The 22,239-nt window shown below is 36.5% G+C and overlaps 1 protein-coding gene across 14 annotated transcripts in view; it reads right to left on the bottom strand.

Moving 5' to 3' along the window:
- ZEB1 (zinc finger E-box binding homeobox 1) overlaps positions 1 to 22,239 on the bottom strand; it is a 206,474-nt gene that overhangs the window by 71,962 nt on the left and 112,273 nt on the right. For all 14 annotated transcript variants that reach the window (XM_053572698.1, XM_053572707.1, XM_053572697.1 and 11 more), the window contains one exon: positions 8,654 to 8,854. In XM_053572698.1, coding sequence (XP_053428673.1) covers positions 8,654 to 8,854 — 201 coding nt within the window. The remainder of the gene's footprint in view (positions 1 to 8,653; positions 8,855 to 22,239) is intronic.

Here is a 22,239-nt window from a genome sequence, read left to right on the forward strand (position 1 = left end):
CTCTCCAGATTTGGCAGTTTTTGTATCATTACTTATTAAATAACCTTTCTACCTCTATTTCTCTTCTCTGAGACTCCTATAACATGTATATTGCTTAATATGATGGTGTCCCACAAGTTCTACAGGCTTTCTTTCTTATTTTCCTTCTTTTTTCTTCCTCTTACTCTGAGAGGATAATTTCAAATGAGCTATATTTTAGTTTACCTACCCTTTCTTATGTTTGACAAGTGTGGTGTTGACACTCTCTATTGAATTTTTCAGTTCAGATATTGCATTCTTCAGCTCAGTTGGCATTTTTATTTTATTCATCTGTTATTTTCCTGATTTTGTTTAGTTGTCTGTCTGTGTCTCTGTAGCTCGCTAAACTTGTTTAAGATGACTATTTTGAATTCTTCACCCAGTAATTCATAGATGTCCATTTCTTTGGGGTCAGCAACTGAAGTTTATTTTGTTCCTCTGATGGTGTCCTATTTCCTCAAGTCATTATGTCACTGGCATTGTTGTCTTTGGATTTAAAGAAGCAGTTACCTCCATCAGTCTTTGCTGACAGGTTTGGAAGGGAAAACCTTTCTTAGTCCAGGCCTTTTAATATACTCTCCTGCATCCTCAGGAGGGGATGAATACTGTCCTCACATGGTGAAAGGAATTATGGGCAAAAATAGGCTGTTTAGTTCCCTTTAGCCCATTAAGAAGGTGCTAATCTCATTAATGAGGGTAGAACCTTCATTACCTAATCACTGCCTTAAGGTCTCATAATACTGTTGTATTGGGAGTTAAGCTTCAACATGATTTTTTTTTTTATTAAATCATAGCTGTGTACATTAATGCAATCATGGGGTACCATGCGTTGGTTTTATATTCATTTTGAAATATTTTCATCACACTGGTTAACATAGCCTTTCTGGCATTTTCTTAGTCAACATGAAACTTTAAAGGGATGCAAACACTCAAACCATAGCAAAAGACCTTCACCAGTGAGCCTGAGGAGACTCTGAAAGTCTCTTGGAACTTTGGTATACATGTACCAGCTCTGCTCCTCTTGTTTCCTCTTAGGCAGCAAGTTGTAGGATTGTGTGTTCTCCTTATCCCCCCAAAGCCAGGCTTGCTGCTAAGGGCCTTCCACTTATTTTCGCTAGGGAAGGTGTGGGCTGTCTTCCAAATCAAGAGATACGACCAGACACTGAGATCCACTCCTGCTGTTTAGGTCCATGTGCTGTATGCTAGTGGTATGGATACAGGAACATATGGAATACTGCACGTGGCTGGAGGAAAGTGCTGGGGAAGTCTGCAGATGAATTGTTCTTTGAGATTCATTTGTGGGTCTCTTGGTGGAGTCCTTAATTCTGTGAGTAGGATCAATAGCTGGCTGCTGAGAGACATGCATTGGTTGCCATGTGGTTTTTCCTCTTCTCCCTGCTCCTAGCTATACCATCATGATTCCCCTCAGTGTTCTGGGTGAGACAAGGCAAATGTGAGCCTCCTAGGAAGTATTCCACAAAGCTGCAGATACTCGCTCCACTCTCATTTTTTCCCCCATGGGAGGAATTGCTTGCCATGGGGCGTCTTTTGGCACTGAGCTATGCCATCTTGGGGGAAGGCTGACATGGGTAAACTGAAACCGTTCTTTCAACCATCTTCAGTGCATCTGTTTCATCAGGGTTCTAGAATCTCTCAGCAAGACTCTGGGACTTCCACAAAGGCCTTTCTGTGTGTGAGTGGTGCTTGCTAAAATTGGTGACGTAGGTGATGTGGAGGATGTGGGGGATGTGGACACTAGAATCTTTTACCTAGCCAACTTTGTTCACATCATTCTTCTATCTTACCCTTCTTGAGATTTGTTGGGCTTTTTGAGTCCGTATTTAGTGTCCTTCATCAATTCCTTTTTTGTTTTTTAAAGAAAGAATCAGTCGCCTAGGCTGGAATGCAGTGGCATAATCATAGCTCATTATAGCCTAAATCTCCTAGACTGAAGTGATCCATGCACCTCAGCCTCCTGAGTAGGTAGGGTTACAGGTGTACGCCATCAGACCTGGCTAAATTTTAATGTTTTTTCTGTTTAGATGGGATGTCTCACTATTTTGACTAGGCTGGTATCAAACTCCTGAGCTCAAGTAATCCTGCTTTGGCCTCCCATAGTATTGAGATTATAGATGTGAGCCACTGTGCCCAGATATGGTGCCTCCTTCATCAATTCTGGAAAAAAAAAATGATAGCTATTATTTCTTTATGTACTGCTGCTGTCCTATTCTCTCTTCCCCTAAAATTAAGACACATATTGAACTGTCATGTCTCTTAACTTGTTTTTCATATTTTTCCATGTATGTCTCTATGGGCTTCACTTAGTATAATTTTCTCCATCTTCCAATTCACTAATTCTTTCTTTAACTTTGTTTAATTTGCTATCAAACCCACTTTCTGAATCTTGAATTCCTAATTCATTTTTTTTATTATCTGGTATTTCATTAGGTCCTTAAAATCTACTGGTTACTGCATTTTGCCATGTATAAAGCACTCCTGTTTACAACACACAACTATGTTTTTAGCCTGAACTTTTAGGGAAAAAAATGTTTCATTTTAATTAAAATTTTTATTTGTTTATATTTAGGTACTTATTTTTTGTACCATAAAGGAATTTTAACATTTTTTAGCCTGTTATGGTCCAAGAAGTTTTATGTAACAAATAAGTACAAATTGTTTCTGGTAAGTCCCATTTATATTTCTATCTTCTTGCCCAATTATTTGGGAGACTTGCAGTGCTAGGATAAAAATATATTCCTCCAAAAGACTTGACTTTACTTCTTCCTGGTGCCTATATTCATAGCAACTTCGCTTTAAACCTAGTTTATGGTTTGAGGCTTATCAGGCTACCCAGCAATACTCAGAAATGTGAAGTTGGGCTTTAACAGTGCAAGATAGCTTCTGGTTGCTATTTCTCAGATATGATCTTCCATTTCCCCCAGTACCTAGCCAAGGCAACTTTGCTTGCCGACTCTTGAGGGTGTTATGGATGGCAGACAGTTGGTTTTCAGTTCATCCTTATGTGAAGATGTAATCCACACTAGGAGGAAGTCTGCTATTAAATTCTGGTGGTGTTGGGCTTTGTTTTCTCCCAGAAGTCTGAAAACCACATCTTATATTTCCCTTGTTCGGAAAATGTCTTCAGGGTAAAAAGTCTTCTTTTTGTGATTTGCTTTCATTCTGTGATTTGCTATTTTTACCTTTATAGGTTCCTGTCTTCACTTTGATTTTATCATGTTGATGTATTACTATCTACCTAGCTCTTTGAAACTGTTAAGAAGTTTTTTGATTTTGTTTTTAATATAGTACTATTAGTTGTCTTCAGTGAAGGGGTTAGTCCAAATAACCTATCTCAATGTATTTTCAGAAACAGAACCTCTTCATTGATTTTTCTTACTTCATTTATGTCAAGGGTGTCCAACCTTTTTTTTTCCCCCCTGCTGAACATCAGAAGATTAAGAGTTGTCCTCAGCCATATAGTATATATACAAATACAAACGAAGGCTGATTAGCAAAGAAAAAAAGTCCATGTATAAGTTTTGTGATATCCAATACCATAGATAAGAAAAAAGGAAATCAGAGGTTAGACACCTTTGATCTATACCATTCTCCATATGTCCCATTTTTCCAAGTAAACCATTTCCTTCTTGCATCAACATTAAGACTCTAAATTAACCAGACGAGTCAATTCAGGCCACAGATAAGAAACAGATAATAAGAAAGCTTTGCTCCAATTTTTGAGCAGAGTATTAATGTTAACAGGTTAATATCTTAACTATCAACCAGCTGTCATGATAAATAAGCAAATCAATTCCTCTGGGTTCTATTTTTTTATTATTTTTTTTATTAAGTCTTTTGCACATCATAAATACATTTATGCCAATTTCACTGTGTTGATTATTTGTACAAATTGGAGTGTTTACATCATACTAATCAATATAGCTTTCCCCTCATTTACCCAATTATAACATTAGGACATTTGTGTTCTACACACGATAGATCCAACTTGTATTTGCAATGTGCTCCATAGTCGTGGTCCCCCTACTATCCCTCCCACTCCCTCCCTCTCCCTCCCCTTCCCTCCTTCATCTTAGGCTAAAATTGTGTTTCATTTTTCATATGCAAGTGTGAGTTATAACAAATTGGTTTCACAGTAGTACTGTGGATACATTGGATACTGAGTACATTGGATATTTTTTTTCCATTCCTGAGATATTTTACTAAGAAGAATATTTTCCAGTTCCATCCATGTAAACATAAAAGAGGTAAAGTCTCCATTTTTTTTAATGCTGCATAGTATTCCATGGTATACATATACCACCATTTATTAATCCATTCATGGGTCGATGGGCACTTGGGCTTCTTCCATGACTCGGCTATTATGAATAGAGCTGCAATGAACAATCTGGTGCCGGGCGGCGCCTGTGGCTCAGTCGGTAAGGCGCCAGCCCCATATACCGAGGGTGGCGGGTTCAAACCCAGCCCCAGCCAAACTGCAACAAAAAAATAGTCGGGCGTTGTGGCGGGCGCCTGTAGTCCCAGCTACTCGGGAGGCTGAGGCAGGAGAATCGCCTAAGCCCAGGAGTTGGAGGTTGCTGTGAGCTGTGTGATGCCATAGCACTCTACCAAGGGCCATAAAGTGAGACTCTGTCTCTACAAAAAAAAAAAAAAAAGAACAATCTGGTGCAAATATCTTTATTGCCAAATGATTTTTGGTCCATTGGATATACACATAGAAGAGGAATTGCAGGATCAAACGGCAGGTCTCCATTTAGATCCCTGCATGTTCTCCAAACTTCCTTCCAAAGGAATGTACTAGCTTGCATACCCACCAGCAGTGCAGAAGTGTTCCCTTTTCTCCACATCCACACCAACATGTGTAGTTTTGGGATTTTGTGATGTGGGCTGTTACTAGAGTTAGATGGTATCTCAGAGAGGTTTTGTTTTGTATTTCTCTGATGATTAAAGATGATGAGCATTTTTTGTGTCTGTAGGCCATGCGCCTGTCTTCTTCAGAGAAGCTTCTGTTAATGTCTCTTGCCCACAATGAAATGGGATCACTTGTTTTTTTGCTTAGTAATAAGTTTGAGTTCTATGTGGATTCTGGTTATTAGACCTTTGTCGGTAGTATAACTTGCAAAAATCCTCTCCCATTCTAAGGGCTATCTATTTGCTTTACTTAGTGTGTTCTTAGCAGTGCAGAAGCTTTTTAATTTGCTAAGATCCCAGTAATGTATTTTTGATGTTGCTTCAATTGCCTGGGGTGTCTTTCTCAAGAAGTATTCTCTCAGGCCAATTTTTTTCAAGCGTTTCTCCTGCACTCTTTCGAAGAATATTTATAGTTTCATGTCTTAAGTTTAAGTCCTTTAACCAGTGAGAGTCAATTTTTGTTAGAGGAGAAAGGTGTGGGTCCAGTTTCAGTCTTCTACAAGTTGCCAGCCAATTCGTCCAACACCATTTATTGAATAGGGAATCTTTCCCCCAATTTATATTTTTAATAGGCTTATGGAAAATCAAATGATGTTAAGTGTCTGGGTTCACCTCTTGGTCTTCAATTCTGTTCCATACATCTACCTGTCTATTTTTGTGCCAGTACCATGCTGTTTTGATCACTATCGATTTATAATATAGTCTGAAGTCTGGAAGCGTGATTCCTCCTGATTTGTTTTTATTTCTGAGTAATGTCTTGGCTATTCGAGGTTTTTTCTGTTTCCATATAAAACGAAGTACTAATTTTTCCAGGTCTTTAAAATATGAGAGAGATGCTTTAATAGGGATCATGTTAAATCTGTAAATTGCTTTAGACATTTTAACAATGTTGATTCTTCCCAGCCATGAGCATGGTATATTTTTCCATTTGTTAACATCTTCAGCTATTTCTTTTCTCAGAGTTTCATAGTTCTCTTTATAGAGATCTTTCATGTCTTTAGTTAGATACACTCCCAGATATTTCATCTTCTTTGGCACTTTTGTAAAGGGAATAGAAGGGAATAGAATCCTTGATTGTTTTTTCCCCTTGACCATTGTTGGTGTATATAAAGGCTACAGATTTATGAGTGTTAATTTTGTATCCGGAGATGTTACTATATTCCTTGATCACTTCTAGGAGTTTTGTAGTTGATTCCCTGGGGTTTTCCAGATATATAATCATATCGTCTGCGAAGAGTGACAGTTTGATCTCCTCTGGTCCTATGTTGAATAGCCTATAACAAGCTCTGAAATAGCATCAACTATAAGAAATCTCCCCAAAAAGAAAAGCCTGGGACCAGATGGCTTCACATCAGAATTCTACCAAACCTTTAAAGAGAAACTAGTACCTATATTACTTAATCTGGGTTCTACTTTTTAGAAACCTGGGAGCTTGTCAATCCTTCCATCTGTTACCGTCTATACAGAATCAACCAATTCTTTTTTTTTTTTTTTTTTGTAGAGACAGAGTCTCTCACTTTATGGCCCTCGGCAGAGTGCTGTGGCCTCACACAGCTCACAGCAACCTCCAACTCCTGGGCTCAAGCGATTCTCCTGCCTCAGCCTCCCGAGCAGCTGGGACCACAGGCGCCCGCCACAACGCCCAGCCATTTTTTGGTTGCAGTTTGGGCCGGGTTTGAACCCGCCACTCTCGGCATATGGGGCCGGCGCCCTACCGACTGAGCCACAGGCGCCGCCCAGAATCAACCAATTCTTATAAATTCTATGTCCTACAATTCTTTCAAACATTTCTCTTCTTTCCACATCCCATGGTACACTACTTTAGTTCTAAAACCCTTACCACTGCCTGATTATCACAGCCTCCTTAGTGGAGGCATTATTTCAGACCTCCTCTCTTTAAAATTATTTTTCCTACTGCATCAGACTTATTTATAAATTACATATCAATGTTCTTCTCATAGCTTCCAGGATAAAGTTTAAAGTCCCCTGACTTAGTCACAAAGCACCTCATATTCTTTCCCTCATTTACTTCTTTGGTCTCATTTTCTGTGAATGCTGTTTGCTCAAGCCTCGGCAGCCTCGTGCATGTTGCCTTTTCTGTTTGAAATGCCTTATATTCCCTTGTCTTTGCCTAATTAACTTCTATTAGCCTTTAGAACTCAACATCAACCTTTACTCAGAAAGTCTTCTAGAACTTCTCCTCTCTCTGACTTGGATGTTCCTCCTTGATGCTGCCACATAATTTTAAATTGACACCTAAATCCAACTGTAATGTATTTGCGACTTATTTATCTCTATCCCCCACTATCTTATAGTGTTTAAGCTATAAACACCGTTCATACAGAGATAATCTTACTCACATTTGCAATCCATTTCTGCAGAGCTTACTGAATGGACAAATAAGCAACAGTATGAAAGTACAAGGCTAATTACATGATTTTAAAAGTCCCCCTTTAAATGTAAGATTTATCATATCGTATTCATTTTAACTTATGCCAAACTATGCCTATTATTTAAACTTTAAGCTAAATTTCAACCTTTCATTATCCTGATTCTCTAACCTGCATGCCTAACCTAGTATCTTGGATTTCCTAGCCTTAGTTTTGATATCCTGTCTAGATGACCTCCTTGAACTTGAACTCTTGCTGGGAGTCTTCTCTGAAGCTCAAATTGGCTTCAGATTTGAGCTCCTACATGTTGATCTTTGCCTTTGCTAATGCCCTTGCTCTTGATCCCCAACCTCTCTAATTCATAATACCTGCCACCTCCATATCCTATTTTTATACCACTGGTGCTTACCCTGGCATAGACAGGCTAAACAATTAGTTTATTAGGAAAAGTAGAAAGAAGGAATTTCAGAGATAGAATAAAAGACTAGATTCAATTTCTCCACTTGATGGATGAAGGAAAAGGTTAAACACTTAGTGTTTACTCATTAAAAAGGCAGTAGGTGGCAGGCCTCCTTGCTTTTACTGGTTCTCCCATTAAACTATGCTTTACTTATTAGGTAAAAGTAAAAATTTTACTTTAGTAAAAATGACATATGCATGGAGAGGCTTACAAACACGAAAAGTCTCTGCTTGGGATTTTTTGCACATCGAATTACAATTTTACTACACCGAAATAATATTTATTGGTTTTTAAGTAGATTCTGCATTTAAGGATATAACAGAAAATGAAAGGTAGGTTCAATTGTATCAATAATATATGAAAAGCTTGATATTAGGTAGTAAAATCTACTGAAATTCAATATACTACAAAGTAATGTTATAAATCAGCTTTATCATCTACTTTTTAGTAGCTAGAACATTTAATAATTATTAATAGACAAATGTACCGTTCATTTAAAAGTTTTCATCTAATTTATCTTTTCAGCTAATACATAGTTTTTTTTTTTTTTTTGTAGAGACAGAGTCTCACTTTACCGCCTTCGGTAGAGTGCCATGTTGTCACAGGACTCACAGCAACCTCTAAGCTCTTGGGTTTCAGCGATTCTCCTGCCTCAGCCTCCCGAGCAGCTGGAACTACAGGCGCCTGCCACAATGCCTGGCTACTTTTTGGTTGCAGTTCAGCCGGGGCTGGGTTTGAACCCGCCACCCTCGGTATATGGGGTCGGCGCCCTACTCAATGAGCCACAGGCGCCACCCATCTAGTTTTAAGAAAGAATCAAGGATCATACAATATTATTCAAAAAATTCAGACTTACCATCATCCTCCCAGCAATTCTTAACGTTCCCTTCTCCTTCGCTGCTCCCTGGTAATACTGTCTGGTCTGTTGGCAGATCATCTTCCGGCACACCACCCTCACAATCAGCTGCGTCTGTAACACTTTCTTCTTCCACAATATGGAGTTTGTCTTCATCATCTGAATCCGAATTTGTTTCTACCACAGTGTTATAATTTGTAACTGTAATACAAACGAGAAACAAATAATCAAAACCAACTAGTCTAAAAATCAGTTTTTATATTCCAGAAAAATAAAAGTAAAAAATATACTTAAAAAAGATTTAGACCATAAAATGTAAACAATGCATTTGACAACACACACACACAGCACTTACTTGACATTAGATTGCTAAATGACAAATAATAGTCGCCATAATTAGTGAACACTCTATATGTACAAGAGCTTTGTAAGTATTAACTCATTAAATTATTAGAACAATCTTGTAACAACTCTATGAAATAGAGTTATACTACTTATATCTTCATTTTAAAGATGTGGACACCAAGGCAGAGGGAGGGTAGGTAAATTGTCCAAGATCCCACAGCTTGGAAGTGGCAGGGCCAGGATATGAACTCCAACAGTCTGATTCCATATTGTATGCTCTTAAACACTATAGTAAACATCCTTTCCAACCACAACGAGCTTATTGTATACAATAGTGCTTATGTATAATCAGGGCTTCAAATCTGTAAAGCATTACAATTTAAGAAAAAAGGCCACCTTTCCTAATAAAATAACATTACATCATGAAATTTACCACAAGAAAGGTATTTCTCAAGTCGTCAAATAAGCCCACGTATTTCATATTAATCCCACACTCACTTTAGAAAGAACCAATCAGTGTGGTCAAATTTCTATGCAATTAAGATGTCATTTGAGTAATGTTTCTAAGTCTGTCATTCTGAAAAAAATAACTAACATTAGTAAATTTTCAACTGGGCACCCTTTCCATGATTTTTTAATGACTTTCAATAAAATTTAATGCCAGCAATTTAAAGATAAGAAACTATTTTGAATGAGTTGTGTAGTTCATAGAGCCATGAGTATTAGCTAAGAATAAAATTCTCTCAATCAAATAATTTAGTATAATTAGTGTTTTCCTTTAGAAACCTTACAATAACCATTGTAGTAGGATAAATATTTAGTACTTCATTGGGTGTGATCATTGAGCTATCTCTTTTCAACTATTTTCAGGGTGATTCTTACTAAGATTGAGAGGAAGGGAGAAAAGAACAATTTACAATCGCCAAAATGCGGAAACAGCCCAAATGCCCACCAACCCAGGAATGGATTAACAAGCTGTGGTATATGTACACCATGGAATACTATTCAACTATTAAAAAAAATGGAGACTTTACATCCTTCGTATTAACCTGGATAGAAGTGGAAGACATTATTCTTAGTAAAGCATCACAAGAATGGAGAAGCATGAATCCTATGTACTCAATTTTGATATGAGGACAATTAATGACAATTAAGGTTATGGGGGGAGGAAAAGCAGAAAGAGGGAAGGAGGGAGGGGGGTGGGGCCTTGGTGTGTGTCACACCTTCTGGGGGCAAGACATGATTGCAAGAGGGACTTTACCTAACAAATGCAATCAGTGTAACCTGGCTTATTGTACGCTCAATGAATCCCTAACAATAAAAAAAAAAAAAAGGCCATAATCACCACCAGCTACCCTTACCACTGCTTCCTTAAGTTTTTCAACCAATCTTGATAATCACCTACATGCTTAAATGATATACATACATATCCCTGGCCCCACATAAAAACACATGCACACATACATCTCTGAGAACATGGAGAAAGAAATAAAATCAAAAGTATGGATAGATATATAAAGGTGAGAATAAATAACCGAAACTTCCAGAACTGCTTTTATAGACTTTGGGAAGACCCCTCTCTCCATGAGTACCAGCATTACCATGGTGCTCATATTAGAAGCTCTTCATTATCTTATGTCAGAAGAAAAATAACAAGTCTTGTTGTATCATTAATATGTTGTATCATAAGTATAAATATGTTTTTCCAGATCTTTTCCAAAGAGCAAATGGGTTTCTCTTTCTTTTATTATAAAATTAATATATGTGAAATTTAGATAATACAAAACAAGTAATATAGGTAAAATCCCCCCCCATTTCCTTCCTCAATCCATCTGTAAAGGTAAAATAATAGCAAAATTAATATAAATCTTGCATCACCTACATATAAATGCGTTTGTATATTTAAAAACACACATAAAAGATCACATATACTGCTTTGCCACTTAAGTTTTTTTGCCAGTACACGACATGTCTTGGAAATCTTCCTGTGTCAGTACAGACAGGCTCCAACTTACAATGGTTCACCTTATGATTTTTTGTTAACCAAGGTGCAAAACTATTTTTTCGCGTTCAGTACAGTAGCCAATAAATTACATGATATAGTCAACATTTTAAATAAGGCAGGCTTCATGTTAGATGATTTTGCCCAACTACAGGCTAATGTAAGTGTTCTGAACATGTTTAAGGTAGGCTAGGCTGAGGAATAATGTTCAGAAGCTTAGGTATAGTATAAGCATTTTCAACTTACCACGGACATAACCCAATTGTAAGTCAAGGAGCATCTGTATGTATGAAACTTCCTCACTTATCTCTGGATAGATACATAGAATTCCATTGTAAAGATACGATTTAAACTATCATCTATTGATAAAATTTAGCTTGTTTCCAGTGACAAGCATAAGCAACGTCACAATAAATTTTCTTAAAAATTGTATAATTTTGGCCATTCCTTAAATATATTTATTGGACAGATTAGTAGAGAATCATAGGAAAAATTTATCAAGGAGGTATTATTAAATTGCCTTCCATTTTTTTATGTTTCCACAAATATTACCTGAGGTCTATTTATTGTATCAATATAATAAAAAAAATACCTTTAATACTGTAAAGGGAAAATATGCGTCAATATGTCAAGATGGAAAAATGGGGAATTCCTTGCCAAACTATGCGCAGAGTGTGTGTGGGTAGGGGGATGATTCTCAAAGGCTGGTTCCCAGCTGGCTATGAGTTTCTTAATTGGTCTTTAACTGGTAAGATGCAAACATACACACAATCTGGAATGGGACTCTTACCAGCAAATGATGCACAATGCTATTAACTTTCATTATTACCTTAAAGGGGTCCTTATTAGTAACCTACTAAATTACCTATAAAAGTCATTTAAAGTTGGCATTTATATATTATAGGCTAAAATTAGAATAGAGTGCTTGCTGAGGATTAATCAACTACATACTTCACGAAGATCTGGCTATCCTGTAAGGTTTGTTTCACTGCCAAGTTCTCACTATACTTGGGCATGGTGAAGTCACATATATGGAAGTTCAAATTTCTGCTGTTTGTGAAGGAAGGCTTTAGTGCTTCTTTGGTAGACTGAGGTGGTCATGGTTTTTTATTGGTGTGATTATTACCTTTAGCATTATCATTATCAGTTTTATTAGCTTAGATTGCATGTTTACACATTTATGGTCAGATTATTTGGGGCTTGAAAACTACCTGAAAACCAGGCTTTAAGACAAGTATACATTATGGTTCAAATACTTGCTTGCATGCTTTGTATTCTTTACTGAATTCTTTTACCCAGAGCTACAGGGTGTACTATCCTTTTGAGTCGATCACAGCTGAAAGAGCTCTCCAAGACTACTTATGACTTTCTAGGACTCTAGTGAAATTTCTTCCTGTCCTTAGTATAAGCTTCCATTGTGATGGAAGACTGTTAAGTCATTCATTCAAAACACAGAGATTGTACATATTTCATAGCTATCTTGTGAATTTTCCTAGAGCATGTTTTGATATGTGACATAAAACAGGAAAAACAGAAAAAAGGAATACATTTTATTGGCTCAGTGTTTCTCAAACTTCCTAATGCCCCGAGCCTTTAATACGGTTCATGTGGGTCACAACCCACAGGTTGAGAACTTCTGGCTTAGATGAAAAAAGACCAACAATTATTTTCCAAAGTCTTGCTTCACAGGCATTTAGCTTATAGAAAAAGTGGTGAAAACTGCTTATATTAATTATTAAAACTCAGGTAAAAGACACATTTCATTGTGTTTTCAAATCTATCTTTTTGCTTTGTGGATCTGCGGAGGTAACTTGAAAATGCCCCACCACCAATGGCACTATCAGTTAACATCAATTTTCTGCCTATCTTTGGTCTCTCTTTGCTTAAACTGTGGCTAAAAATACAATTAAATATAGTTTATCTGAAGAGTGGCATATTCTTAACAATCACAGGTGATTAGCATGTTTTCACTTTGAGTTTAAATAAAAATAAAATACTAAGAAATCAAAGATAAAAGAAAATAGATAAGGTATTTAAAATCTTCAAAGACAATTTAAAATATAAAATATAAATTTCAATGGAAAATAGCAACGTTTTCTTTCTTTCTTTCTTTTTTTTTTTTTTTTTTTTGCAGTTTTTGGCCGGGGCTGGGTTTGAACCTACCACCTCTGGCATATGGGGCTGGCGCCCTACTCCTTTGAGCCACAGGCACCGCCCTTTTATTTTTTTGAAAATGGTAACGTTTTCAATGCACTCATTGTCACTAGAATGTGGTTAAAGACACAATGACTTTTTGCAGTTCTTGCTGGTTTTATTTGCTAATATTTAATGCCAGATATAACAGAACCTAATGCATAAGGTGGGTGAGGATCTAAGGTTTAAAAATGAATTGTGCATAGATCAATGTCTAATACACAGCAAGGACTGTAGAAGTGTTTGCTGCTGCTGTTACTATTATTATCTTACTGAATGTTTACAGGTACTCCTGAAAAGTACGAACTATTACATATTCCCCAACAGGCAAGAAATACAGTAGCTGAATAACCTGTTTAAGGTTATGTAGCTGTAAGCTGTAGAGTGTACACTTTATTGTGTACGAAGCTTCCTGACTGAAAACTGGGGCTATAACCATAAGTAGTTTTAAACTAAAATTATTTTGTCTAGCTCTATTCTTGGGATCTGGAATTCCATACTTAACTGTTTGCTGCTAAAGACATTTTTAAAAGACTCAAGAATTTTAACCATTAGAATCTTGTATTACTTGTTATATACTATTGGGGTTATGCTATAATCAACAAAACCATTAAAAGGCTTGCGCATAATATATTATTGTTAGCACTTGATGATATCCAGCACCATATAAACTGCACTGAAGTCCCATGTAAACATGCTTCTTAAGTAAATTATAATGATAATAAAAGAATTAGATAAATGAGATGAATGAAGTTCCAAAACAAAGCATTATAATCTCACTTCAGTCATTAGGAAAAGAACAAGATCTTCTAAATGCTTTGTAAATAAGGAATCTCATCTGATTAGCAGGTTAGAACTGCATATAAGCGCTTAGGGAGGTAGAAAAAGAGGACTGGACAGGCTAACTTTGAGATCTTCCATTCCTGTCCGATAGTAACTGTGGCATGTGCTGATTAAAGCCACAGACTGAGGCCATGTTTTGACATATTTCCAGGTTCGCAAAAGCTTTTCTTACGAGAGGAGGTTCTGCTTCTATTATGTCATCGATAGGCATTTAACGATGCCCTACTCATTACCATCAAATCTCTTAAACACACACTCATCTGTTACGGTAGAAACTAAGGATGAAATCTCTCTTAAAAAAGAAGACTGATCCTTAAAAATTAACAGACTACTTTTAACAGATTGTAATAGTTCCACATATATCAGACTGGTGTGTTGTCATAATTTAAGCAACACCTATAGGAATATACACTTTGAGTTGTCTTCCCAGAGCTAAGGGACTGTAGTTATATTGAGCAGTAGAATATTTTATATCTTAGCACTATGCTGACAACACCACAGATTTAGGAATGAATGCTATGGAATATGAAGATAGAAATGGAGACACTGAATAAGTATTTCTATTGTTCTTGAACATCAGTTGGGACCAAAATAACATGTTTTTTTAACCCTCTCCCTCATATACACACATCCACACACAAACACCCACGCACACATTATCTCAAAGAGAATCCCTGGCATACTGTCTGCCACAAAGTACAGAATTATTGGTTGAACTGGGGCCACATTTCTTTCTTTTTTCAATGAATAAACACCTTAATATATTGCAGTGTTACCAATAATTCAGGAAAATGAAGCGTAACTGTAGTTATAGCCAGACAAAGAAAATAAGCATGCAAAATGGAAAAAAGAGGGCTTATAATTCACAGGGTTAGAAAAAACTTCTGAATATAATGTTATTCCAGGAAAGAGGGATCTAATTGTCCATAAATACTGTACTTTGCATATGTTATAAATATGTAATATGGCTTTTGACCTGGTAGACATTATTAAATTATTCTCTCCATATATTATAATATTGTATAATGAAGGATATGATATAACATACATATTTAGTGTAATATACAGATTTATATTTCCAATGTGTATGTTATTTAATTTTAATTTAAATCTTTTAGAAATAGGAATCATAATGACTTTAGAGTATATCAAGTATTACAAACATGTTAGATTTTGATAAATTCTAACGATTCTGTAAATTTGGGGGGAAGTTTTATTCCGATTCCTCTCTAGGTAAAATTTTCATAGACTCTTTTTACATTTTCATACCATCGTTTAAAACATAACTCCAAGGAAAGTCAATGGAACTTTATGCTTGCAAAAGGATTGCTGGTTTTCAATGTCTTCGGATACAAGCTATTAATAGAATGAAAACTGATAGGCAAAGGCAGGGAAAGGGTCACCATTCCTTACAGAATCCTCGTCTGTATTTTCTCCTGTCTCATTCACATAAAAGTTACTAAGCATTCACAGGATTTGCCTGTGGTGCTCTCTCAGTTCTTATTCTGGCCTTTCTCACATCCTTAACAGTCCTCTATCCACAAGCCCCCAGCAGCCATCCTGTCACCTTTTCCAATCGCCTTCCCCTTTTCCACCGTATTACAGCTCCCATTCACTCTGTGAGCTCCTTTCAGCCAGTGCGAGGACAACTCACAAAGAAGTGGATAAAACAGTTAAAAAGCAAAGTCTTCAGCAGATTGAACTAAATTCAATCCCAAGAAAAGGTGGTTATTTTCTGTGTGTGAGGAAAGTATGGGGACTAAAATAATTTACACTAAGTTATCATTAAATACTTCCTTCATAGGCAATATCTGCATTTATAAAAAGTGTACTTTAAAATTTATATGAACTGCTACTTATGGAGTATTGGAGTGTGATAAAACCCAAGAAAATGAAAATGAAATAAAAAAGTAGAAATTTTATTGATTCAAAAAGTAGAGAAACCATGTAATTGATAAAACATTCCAAAAGCCCAATCTTCTAAGAACCAGAAAAAGCTAAGTCACTACCCTATTGAATCCCAGAGAAAAATTAAGAGGTACAAATTGTTCAATATTAAAGTTTTGACAATGGAGTTAAATTAGCTACCGCTATCAATATAAAGGAATTTAAGACATTTTCTTTACAAATATTTTTCACACATCTAAGCAAATAAATTTGAAAACCTAGGTGAAAAGCATTTCTAGCATTTCAAGTATCACTATAATTTTATAGAACTTAATAAATTATAGAAGAGACACAGGCGGACAGAACATGGAATAAACTTAGGAACATATCAAGGAGTTAACCATCCAAAAATTGCCAGGTGTTTTCCCAGATGAATTTCTTCAGATATTTAAAGGACTGGTAATTGTATTGCTTTTTAAAAAGGAGAGGGGAAAATGGAAGGAGTCTAATATGAAGCCAGCACAACGACAGGGAACTAAAATCTGAGAAAGAGCACACACGCACAAAAACACACACACAAGCTTGGTGTCACTTACAGCAAGATACGGAGAACCTGTAGGAAAAAAACCTTGCAGTCTATGTAAAACTCATCAAATAAAATTTGCACTCATGAAAAGACATACTTTAGTTTTGGATAATTCCATATGGTAAACATGTCAATTCCACCTAACGTTACCTATAAATTTCAATGTAATTCTGATCCAAATACTAACATCATATTTTCGATTTTAACTCTAAATGACTTGGATGCAAGGATTCAGAAGTTTACATGGAGAGGTAGGAGCACAGTCTCTGGAGCCTGACTTCAAATCACAGCTTCACCACTTACGAGACTTATCACCTTGGGCATATTATGTGTTCTTCTCATGAATAATAATAACTTGTCCCTAACATGGTTGTCACAATGATGAAAATAGCTATAATATGTATGCAAAACATTTACTACAACACTGTACATAATGATCAATACATATGGCTAGCATTATGATCTGGGATAATAAACACCTGAAATACTCAGAAAAATTCAGAAAAATCAGAGCAATGGTGGTAGTAGGACCTCCACTAGCCATACCAGATAGTAAAAATTTTCTCAAAGCTATGGAATAAAAAACAAGAGTTATACTGTTACAGGGACAGGCAGATAATCAATGGATTTGAATATAACTCAGAAATAACCCCCCAAACAGCAGTCCTGCAAATTAGTGTGGGGAAAAAGATGATTGTTCAATAAAAATTATTGTGGAAAAATAAATCGATATTCCCACCTAATGAAATCCACATGAATCACAGATTTTAACTTCTAGAAGTGTTAACATAAAATTACTAGAAGAAACATAAGCAAATCCTTTAACAATTTTAGAAGGCTGTTATAATGACATGAAGCTGATAATGCTACAAAAAAATAAAAATTTCAGCCATAAGACAAATGATAAACTATGAAAAGTATCTGCAGTATATGTGACCAAAGACTGATTTCTTTGTTATACAGAAAATTCTTTAATACACACATACACACACAAATAAGAATGGCCAACAAACACATAAAAGGAAACTTGACCTCATTAATAGAATGCCCAGTTTAATCCTTCATCATTGGAAGCACTTCTCACATACACTTTCAACTTTCTTATGCTTCTTCCCTTTCTTACCCTTCTCTGGCTCTAAAACCCCATATTCTGGCTAAACTCTTATCTTGATTAAATCCCACTTTTCCAAGTTCTACATCTCAGGCACCTTTACTGCTAAGCTTTTGGAAAACGCTCCCTGCCCTCATCTCTAAATCTGTCTCTTCCTATTTTATCTCAACCCCTCCCCCAATCACAACACTAACCAAGCTGTTCTTGTCATGACTATGAAGAGCTTTCACACTGCTTAATTCAGTGACAATTATCAGTCCTCATCTTATGTGACCCTAGCAGCATTGGACATAATCCATTTTTTCCTCCTTTTTAAAACAATCTTTTCTAAAGACCCAGTTTCCCTCTTATCTCACCAACTGCTTCTTTTCCATTTCTTTCTTCTATCTCCTAGAACTCAATCTATCTCATGGCTATAAATACCATTTACCATTTGTTGATTCCCAGCTTTATATTCCAGCCCAAACTTCTCCTATGAATCCCTGACTTACTTACCAAATGATCTACCTGAGATCTACTTGGATGTCTAATGAGAAAATGTGTCATATCCAAAGCCAACATCTGATCTCCCAGCCTTCTCTATTTCAATAAATAGCAAGCCCAGTCTTCAGTTGTTCAGCCAAAAGTCTTGGTGTTGACTCCATTTTTTCCTCTTACCCCATATCTAATTTGGAGGGAGATACCTTAAAAAATACTCAGGACCTGACCACTGACTACCTACTCCCTACCACCCCCTCCCTACTGAAGCCACCATCAACTCTCACCAGGATACTGTCACTGGCTCATAGTGGGTCTTCTGCTGCCACCTGTATCTTCCTCTAGCCAATTCTCAAGACAGCAGCCAAAGAAATCCTTCTAAAGCATCATAGGAATGTTGTCATTCCTCTTCAAACTCCCTAATGGCCTCCCATCCTATTCACCGTAACCCCCAAACCCTTCTTGGGAGCTGAACACCACTTCACATATTCTCTCTCAAATCCATCTCCTACTTCACACTTGGCTCACTCTATTCCAGCTACAGCAACCTGCTGTTTCAAGACTATTGTGCATCACGTAACTCTATGTGGAATGCTCCTTATGCATAGCCCAATTTCACGTCCTCAGCAAGGCCACCGAGACTATACTATTTTCATGTATAGACCGACCACCACCACCAAATACCACTTCCCATTCTCTCTTCTATCCCTTTTTAAAATACAGTATTTACCACGAACTGCCATAATATTTATTTATTGTCTCCTCTCACTAAAATGTAAGTTCCACATAGGCAGAATATATTTTGTGTTTTTTTTGCTTTTCTTTGTTTTCCTTGGCTATGTCACTGCATCTAAAACATTGTCTGCAGGTCTTAATTGCTAGAAAAATGATGTTTGTGTAATAAATTGGCAAAAAAGTTCCAGTAAACAAAGTATATATAAAGGTTAAGGAAAGGAGTACGCTCTCGCATGCTGTGTTGATGTGTCAATATTTATCAAAATTAAAAATGTTCACTTGTTGATCCAACAATTTCTTGGCATTACTCTACAAATTAACTCACACATGTACAAATATGTATAAATATCTTTACCTGAAAGCTTGCTTTTAATTACAAAAAAACCAAGACATGTTGCACTTTGTAGTGACCAAGAGAAGAATTTTCCAAAACAGTATGATTCCATTCTTTCAGGAAAGGCAGTAAACACAGTAGAGTATACATACTACACGTATACCAACATTAACCGACAATATCCAGGATAAGCAAATGAGGAAAGGAGGTAATCAATGACCTGTTTTCTACTTTATTCCTTCTAGACTGTTACGATGTTTGTATTACTTAAAAAAAATTTTGAACATAAAATTTAAATGTACAAAGTCTAAAATAATATTCACCATACTGTTACCAGAGGTGAACTTTAGAAGAAAAGAAAAGGAGGAGACTGTGTAAAACATTTTCTTCCTTACTATTTTTATGTTATTTGGACTTTGATAACAGTGGCTAGAAGATATAATGAAAAACACTAATGAAAATACTGAAATGAAATTTAGAAAATAACTAATGATTAAAAGGACATTTAAAAAATAATGAATACTATGTTGTAAATATACATCTGTGGACTTTGAAATAAAACAATTTATGTTCTTATTAGAAAATAATACATTCTATTTTCCTTCTGTATGAAAGACAGCCATCTGTTATGAGTAACATTCACCTTTTCTATAAAGTATGAAGTTACATAAAACAAAAAGGAAGGAAATCCTTGCAAGGAAGCAAAGATCAGGCAAGTGACTTCTGCTCCTTGGAGCTGGTGCTGAGCAGGGCTGCCCTCACACTGTACGGACTCAGAGAGGACAGGAGGTGAGAGCATGGTGCAACTAACACAGGTTACAGCACCTCACATATACACACAATCAAATGTTCAGAAAGCTTCTATCACACAAGATGGCATGACCCTCAGTTTTTCTCATTTTACAAACACTGTTTTAAAAATATCTTGTCGTTTAAGCAATCCCAGAAGGCACTTCTTCCTCTGATCGGTTTTGAGACTCAATGATTAGCAGCTGAACTGGCTGTGAGACAGGAGACGAAGAAAGAGGATACAATTCTAGGCTAGTTCACTTCATTTGGTTCTCCCAGAGTCCTTTAAACTAGTAGTGTGTGTAATTTAAGTTTTGACTGTGAGAAGGGAAATCACAGGAGAAATGAAAAGTCAAAGGTCATGAACCTCATGAATGGAGTTGGAGGACTGATCCTCCTGTTTCCAGAGTAGTAAAGAAACTAAGGAAAGCTGACTGGTCTCCAACTAGGAGCCCTCCTCTTTGGAGGCTTTCCTGAGGGTCCAGTTGCAATACGGGGGCACCAATTCCCTAAGGTTAGCCTTGTAAAGGACAGAAAGTCTTCCTGCTCCTTCATTAGTGAGACACGGAAGAACAAGAGCCATACTAGGAAAATAGGAATTGAATTTATTTCTTAATGAAGCATAAAAAACAATTTACAGATAAACAGAGCTTAGGTTTACTGAGACATTCTAAACATTACAATATATCATGACACTGTGAGTTATCAACTTAGAATGAATAATTTAGTCCCTTTGACATTAAGTGTTCCAAGGAGACAGCAAAATGAAGACATTTAATAGCTACACTCTGCTCCTGAGATCTGTGAAGACATAAATATGAATAATGTACATTAAACACTACAGAGAGGAATGGGACAGTATATAATTACATGTTAAATTAACAGTGATATACACAAATGAATAGGTTGCTATAAGAGAGGGGAGGATGGAACATGTTAAATTAGGTGGTCACAGAAGGGTTTTTTGAAAATGTGACACTGGAGTGGATACATGAGGAAAAAGGAAGAACCGGCCATGCCAAGAGTTGGAAACAGAGCATTCCAGGTGGAAGGAAAGGCCAGTGCAAAGGTTAGAGCAGGGTGGGATCCTGTGGCCTTCCAGATCCTTCAGTGCAACCTTCTGACTGAATCCGTATTTTACATAACAAATCTTACATGTAAACTTAAGGCCGCAGGTTCCCCACCCCTTAGAGTGGAGAAAACTTGTTCACAAAGGACAAAAAGGTGCTTTAAGGAGAGTATGGAAGAATGATAGAGAAGGCGGCAAGGGTTCAAACACACAGGCTTCGCTAATGATGATAGAGCAATGAAAAGCCATTTGAAAGTGTCAAGAAGGAGAATGATTTACTCTGCTTTCTGGTTTTGAAAGATCATTGGCTGGTGTGTGGTAACAGAGACAAGGGGACCAACGATGTGGATTCTGCAGTCCAGAGGAGGGGAGTCTGCAGTTGAAAACAGAGTGGGGTATTGGGAAGGAGGAGCGTAACTACCAGGTTGTTGATGATGAGAAATTCAGCCCTGAAGAAGAGGAAAGAGGCAAAGGGGAAGCATGAAAGTACAGTGATGCCTGGAGGAGGCCAAGCTGAAGAGATAATTGAAGCCATCATGTATTTGGTCAAGTGTAAAGTGTTCACATAATATGTCAGTGAAGGATTAAGTGCTGTGAAAAATGTGTTGCATCAATGAATTTTAAAGTGAAAGAGACATAAAGTTTCCAAAAGTTTATGTTATTAATAATTTGGTAATTGTTTTTATGGCTTCCTAATAAAGTATGTAGTAGTCTGACAATGTGTCAATAAAGGATTATCCTGCTGTGAAATATTTGTTTAATTAATGAATTTTAAACTAGAAAGGATCAGAAGGTAAGTTTCAGTTCCATATTTTACACTAGGGAGAAATGAAATGCAAAGAATTTATAGTTACACACAAAACATTGTTATCCTGGCACAAAAATTCAGTGGACTTTCTATAAAACATAGCTCCTTAAGTTGGCATGAAGATTAAGTTAATGCTTTTAAAAGTACATAAACACAGGGCCTGGCACACAGCAAAGGCTCTCCTGTAAGGCAAGCAGATACTTTCATTGGCATGACCATTACTCTACATCTTATATATTTCCCATTTTTTCAGTAACAAAAATAACATGCTAAGTAGGTAACCAATAAATACTTAATCAATTAATGACTGAGCAGCATGGTTAAACAATTTTTAACATCCTACCTGCTTTTCTACTTTTATTATAGGAAATAGCAACTAAAGAAGAAGAGATAAAGCAGGCGTGCTT

This window comes from Nycticebus coucang, chromosome 20 (assembly GCF_027406575.1).
Source record: "Nycticebus coucang isolate mNycCou1 chromosome 20, mNycCou1.pri, whole genome shotgun sequence".
NCBI lineage: Eukaryota > Metazoa > Chordata > Mammalia > Primates > Lorisidae > Nycticebus > Nycticebus coucang.